Source organism: Athene noctua, chromosome Z (genome assembly GCF_965140245.1).
Source record: "Athene noctua chromosome Z, bAthNoc1.hap1.1, whole genome shotgun sequence".
NCBI classification, from domain to species: Eukaryota; Metazoa; Chordata; class Aves; order Strigiformes; family Strigidae; genus Athene; species Athene noctua.
In genome coordinates, this window is record NC_134077.1 from 348,117 (window position 1) to 354,116 (window position 6,000).

Consider the following 6,000-nt stretch of genomic DNA (forward strand, 5'->3'; position numbering starts at 1 on the left):
TGGCTCAGTTTTCTGAATGATTACAAAGATATACAAATGCTTCTTTGAATTTCATTGGAAAACACAAAGCTTGAGTTTTACCACTGAGGATGGCAAACCAACACTTAGGGTTACCAGACTTTGAAACATGCAGTGCAAATTAACTATAATCCAACTGTTACATTCTTAGCTTACACACCGGCAAACATTTTCAGTAATTTCTGGAAACTCGGCCTCAATTACTCACAGACTGAAGTGCCTAAACTGCTGCAGTAAAAGACCTGCTTGCAAGGAAAACCACCTCTTTGCTCCCATTTCAATCACCACAACTCAGTGAGGTTGCACAGTGAGTACTAGACTGTAAGACCACAGATTGCATCTTAAGCCTGGTTTCCTTCTTAGCCTGGGAGAAAGCTCTTAGTGTTTCATTCACATCCAGCAAGTTCACAACATGACAAGATAAAAAAGGGAAGAGACAGAGAGGTGACCCAAGGAACAAGATGCCTAGGCTTTCTCTCTACCAAAAAGGAGATGTTTTAAAGTGGTTATTACTACCACTTGTGTCTTTGTAGGAGGAAGATCTATGGAGTTAATCCAACATGACAGGCAAGTCTCTAAGCTTAGAAACAGATAAGTCTATAATTCTCAGAGGGATCCTTTGTATCGCTGCAAACAAAGCGATGTCCCACCTCGTAACAATACATCTCTGCCGTAAAGGTACTGAGGTGGTATCACTGTCAAAACAGACCACGAAGCATCATGGAAACTGTACGCTCGCTAACCAGTACACTCACAGGCTCACAAAGGTTCGTGTCTTTTTAACTGCATCAGCTAAGCTGGGAGAAACCAGTGAGACAGCTACAGAGGTCCTACATTAAACAGTCCCATTCCTAAAGGAACTTGTGCAACACTTAAGACTTTTCTGGTGTATTAGAAAAAACAGGCAGTTACAAGTTTGTACTTCTAACTTCAAACATCAGCCACGTCTGAACATTTAAATAAACTCACCGCAAATATCAAAGCCTACTGCTTTTTTTCTAAATGGTTTAAAATTCTTATTGACCTAAAAGTTCTTCAAATACCCTTTGTTTTGGTTTCTCAGTCTCTGCAAGGGTACCCAGTCCTCCTTAGAGGAGGCTGAATCCATTCTATCACAGGTCATAGTGTTCTGCAAGAGAGTCATTCACAACAAGACCATCTCTGCAGTTCCAAAGGGTCTTGACAAAAGTCTCCTTATTGGCTTGCTCCTCTCAACACAAGGATATCTTAGCTCTCTATCCAGTTCCCTAATGGACACCACTATCTCACAATTCTGCTATGTAGCAAGTGCCTGTTTTACCCAGGATTTAGTCTTTGTTACATTTTCAGAATGTAACTTGACTGACAGCCACATAAAAATCCTCAGTCCAGCAGTTGTAATACTCGAGATGATCACAGACCAAGCAAGTGCAACATTCTGGCTCAGTGCAGACCCAACATGAACCACTCTTGTTTTCAGTACTCCCTCAGCAACCACCATACGGAGAATAATAAAAAGGAATAATAGTGCAGGAAAGCCTAGTACTGCCTGTGCCCCCACCCCAACTCTTGCCCCATGAGTGCAAGACACTCACACTGAGGTGACACCAACACCCCTCTCCCCACCAAGCCTACAGTGCCATACTTCAGCCAGACTAAACTATCATGTACCTCAATCACACCTCATTCAGCACGCTGCAGTCCTCCTAGTACAGTAAGAAGCAGCAGCCTTAACTAGGTGAAACAGCTGCAAAGCATTACTATAATTTACTTGAAAAATTCCAAGGTTGTCTTAACAATTGTTCTCAGCCCACAGCTTCTTTCCTCACACTGTCCAAAGAACAGGACAGCTGTCAGTATGGCAAGGGGCTCACTAGCCTCATTGCCCAAGAGTAGCAAGTGGGAGAAGCTTTTGTAACTTCCTAGTAGGCTGAACTTCACATCCTTCAGGAGAAGGACATGAAAAAGAGCCCTGGTTTTGTACTGTAGCAAGAAGCACTTGGTCTACATAGTTTTACCTGTGCATTCCCTTTTGTTGCTCTACTTCCTAGGCTTTTTGTGAAGAAGCAAGCTGAATGGGTTAGTAGAAAATAATCCAGTTATATCTTAAGGTAGTCTTTTTTTCTGTCCAATTAGTAAGCTGGACTGCATCCCATATGCACCAGAACCAGCACTAATTGGACCCTTCCCCTTCCATTAGGGTAAACTGTGAAATGCAGTTAATGAAACCTGCAGCCCGAACAGATGGCTGGCAACACTACTTGTCATTCTAACTCAACCATTTCAGTTCTATAAGCATCTCCCAAAGGCACAGGCTGACACAGAACCCAAGTCAGCAGAGGAGTGACAGCACCTGCCACATCCATGCAGCCAAGTTACAACAACGCTGTGTTCAGCCAGTTTACTTGCCTTATTTAATCTCAGAATACAGGAATACCAGTTACTAGAATGCAAACACTAAAGATGTTTTTTACTTACTGTAGAACACAAATACTTCAGTGTTTCCAGTGTAAAACACACAGTTGCAGTGAAGGCACAAACCAGAACTGACCTGAATGGCTGAGACACTGGAGAGCCTCTGTGTGCTCCAGGGCCTGCAAGAACTCCACGAGCTCCACCACAGTGCAGCCACGATCCCCCAGCAGCTTCAGGAGACTCCAGCTGGGACTTCCTTCTGGCTCCAGCACTTTGAGGGAACACTGTTCTAAGTCCAGAGGGCTACAAAATAATGACAAAGACATGGCACAGACCTTCTTAGTGCTTGAGGGTACTCAGAAAGGAGCAGAGTTAAAAATCACTTGTAGACAAACAGATTAAAAAAAAAAAAGGGAGATCGGATTTGGGCGTATCTGCAGTATTTCTTTCAGGTTTCAGAGGTTACACAGCAACACCTCCACATGCAGAAAGTGGTATTAGCAAGTCGCACGCTACGAAACAAGAAATGCTTGTACCTAACAATTCTGGCCAAATGTATCAATAAATCTTCTCATTTTCACTTTTTAAAGTCTCATCAGAAAAACAAGCCCAGCACCTTTCATTTCATGTGCCCAACTCAGCAGCAGTAAACAGTGAGTCAGACTAACTTGAAAGTCCAGGAAGACTTTGATTTTCAGAGAAGTTGTTGAAACAAGTGACTGCTGCAGCTTAACCAATTCACACATCTACTGCCACAGTGCAGTTAACTGCTCCAGTAAATTCATCTCCAGGAATAACCATGTGGAGTTTTAAGTTCTGATGTGAAGCCTTCAAGCACTTTCAATCACAACAGATTATTATCTGTGTTATTTTAAGGAAATCAATATAGCTACAGAAAGGGAATGTAAGTTCATGTATTCCCACTGAAAAGATTCATCACTGTTCATCACACTACCATACAACCTGGAGGTGAGGTATTTTCACTTGTCACACAGACTTTCATAGTGTTTTACTGGATAATACAGAGAAACAAACCTAGCAACAGGCCCTACGGAGATGCGACGTTCTAGTCCTCAGGCTCTATTTCCCTGTATTAATAAATACAGTCATAATAGAGGAAGGACACAGCTTCATAAGGTATTGCAAGTGCTGCACCTGGAAGGCCTCATTTTTTTGAGATACCACCCTCCAACCAAAATCTTGAAAAGCCACAGGAAGTAAAATGATCAGGAAGCGATCTACAGAGCATGACCTAGGCAGAAAGAGTTGAAGAAAATGAATGTGTTCGCCCTAATATAGACAAGAGGAGCTACAGGGAAGGGCGAGCGAACACTGCCCGCGGTCCCGGCCTCGGGCGAGCAGCGGGCTGCGCTCCCGCCGAGGTGCAAGGGGCCGCCTCCCACCCTCTCAGCCCGCAACACCCACGCTACCCGCACCCTGCTGCTTCTGCTGGGAGCCCTCGGTGGGGCTAAGCCAAGATCCCCGAGGGACGGGCTGCGTGACCCCAGCGCGGGGCTGCGGCCGGGGGATGCTCCCCCCTCCGCACCAAGGCGGTGGGGGTGCGCGGGGAGGGACGGCCCGGCCGCGCCGGCGGAGAGCTCCGGTGCCCGGCGGAAGCGGCAGCAGAACAGCGGCAGCGCTCGGCCGCTGCCCTGCGCCCGAACTCGTGAAGGGGCTGCTCACCCAAGGCGAACCCGCGCCGGCTCCATCCCCGCCGCCGACCGCGGGACCGACACCCCTCGCCGGCGCGTCCCTCACCGTGCCGGGGGCTTCCAGCAGCGGGTGCGACCCCGGGGCCGGCGCGTCCGTTCCCCCTCCCTCCACCCCGCGGCGGCGCCGCGGCCTTGGCCATTGCTCGCCCCGCGGCCGCCCTCACTCACCTCAGCCGGACCCTGCCGCGGCTCCCCGCCCGCTGCGCCAGGTCCCGCCAGCCCTTGCCGGGCGCCGCCCGGTCCAGCAGCTCGCTGAGCCTGCGGAGCAGCGGCTCGGTCAGCCGGCTGAGGGGCAGCCCCCCCGCCGCGCTCCGCACCGGCTCCGACATCGCCCCTCCGCTGCCCGCCCGGCGGCTGCCAGCCGCGGCCCGACCGGGGCGGTGCTCCCGCCCGGAAGGACGCGCCGGGCGCAGCCGCACGGTGTGGCGGGGCCCGGGCGGCGGGGCCGCTTCCCGCCCTTCGCCGAGGGGACCCTCGCGCCGCTTCCCGCCCTTCGCCGAGGGGACCCTCGCGCCGCTTCCCGCCCTTCGCCGAGGGGACCCTCGCGCCGCTTCCCGCCCTTCGCCGAGGGGACCCTCGCGCCGCTTCCCGCCCTTCGCCGAGGGGACCCTCGCGCCGCTTCCCGCCCTTCGCCGAGGGGACCCTCGCGCCGCTTCCCGCCCTTCGCCGAGGGGACCCTCGCGCCGCTTCCCGCCCTTCGCCGAGGGGACCCTCGCGCCGCTTCCCGCCCTTCGCCGAGGGGACCCTCGCGCCGCTTCCCGCCCTTCGCCGAGGGGACCCTCGCGCCGCTTCCCGCCCTTCGCCGAGGGGACCCTCGCGCCGCTTCCCGCCCTTCGCCGAGGGGACCCTCGCGCCGCTTCCCGCCCTTCGCCGAGGGGACCCTCGCGCCGCTTCCCGCCCTTCGCCGAGGGGACCCTCGCGCCGCTTCCCGCCCTTCGCCGAGGGGACCCTCGCGCCGCTTCCCGCCCTTCGCTTCCCCTGAGGCGCCTCTCGCCCTGTCCGCGCCCCGGAGCCCGTGGCCCTCAGGAGGGGAGGCTGCTCCTTCCCCCTCGGCCCGGAGCAAGCGCCGCTGACGGCCCAAGGGAGCCGCTCAGGGGTTTGTTCCTCCCGCTCGGACGCGGGGAAGTTCGGTGCCGGGCTCTGAGGGCGAGAGCTGCTGCCAGGGCGGGCAGCTGGCGCGGCCGAGCCCGACACGGCCAGGGAGCCCGGAGCGACTCTGCAGGCAGTGCTCTTGCTTTGAGGAGAAACAGCTTTGTCTAACCATAGCCGAGGACACCTCTGACGCAGACTTACCCCGCAGTGTGCTGCCGGTTCCCAGACAAGTGCGTGCCCAGCTTAAGGGCGAGATGCCTTACATGTCTTAGCGAGGGAGAGGTGGTAAGCTCGGTGAGGCTCCCGAGGAGAGACGCCTCCACCACTGCTGCTGAGGGACAGGTGAGCGTAGAAAGTCTCATCTCTCTAGAAGTACAGCTTGCTCAAAGCGGACTGAAATTCCCTTAGAAAGTAGCTTTGCTAACTTCCTAAATCAGAGTTCAAGCATTCAAATGTGGATGCCTGTATTTCTGAGCTCTTTTTGACTGCAAGCTTGCCTTACCTTCCCAGCGAGCAAGCTGGATAGTCAGGCGATGGCAGTACACAGCACCGAGACCACACCATCGAGCATTGCTGTTCAGTAGCATCTGCTGTCTGTGGGCTGAGCTGCACGAGTCAGAACAGGCCTCACACCCTGCTGCAGAGCAGATGGCAGCGTAGCATCTCTCCTGACTTCTGCGAGGTCCTGACTCTCTGATAAACAAGCCATTTAGTTAGACTTGAAGAAATTGCATGGAGTGGCTTTTTCTTGTGTCATTAACCAATAGTTAATTTCTCCTAATTT

The 6,000-nt window shown here is 53.2% G+C and overlaps 1 protein-coding gene across 5 annotated transcripts in view; it reads right to left on the reverse strand.

The window, feature by feature from the left end:
- The window catches only part of MALT1 (MALT1 paracaspase), a 32,730-nt gene extending 28,241 nt beyond the window's left edge, over positions 1–4,489 (reverse strand). For all 5 annotated transcript variants that reach the window (XM_074932167.1, XM_074932166.1, XM_074932165.1 and 2 more), the window contains exons 1-2: positions 4,293–4,489; positions 2,549–2,715 (exon numbers count right to left, since the gene is read on the reverse strand). In XM_074932167.1, the coding sequence (XP_074788268.1) occupies positions 2,549–2,715; positions 4,293–4,453 (328 nt within the window). In that variant the 5' untranslated portion in view covers positions 4,454–4,489. The remainder of the gene's footprint in view (positions 1–2,548; positions 2,716–4,292) is intronic.
- Positions 4,490–6,000: the final 1,511 nt, after the last annotated feature.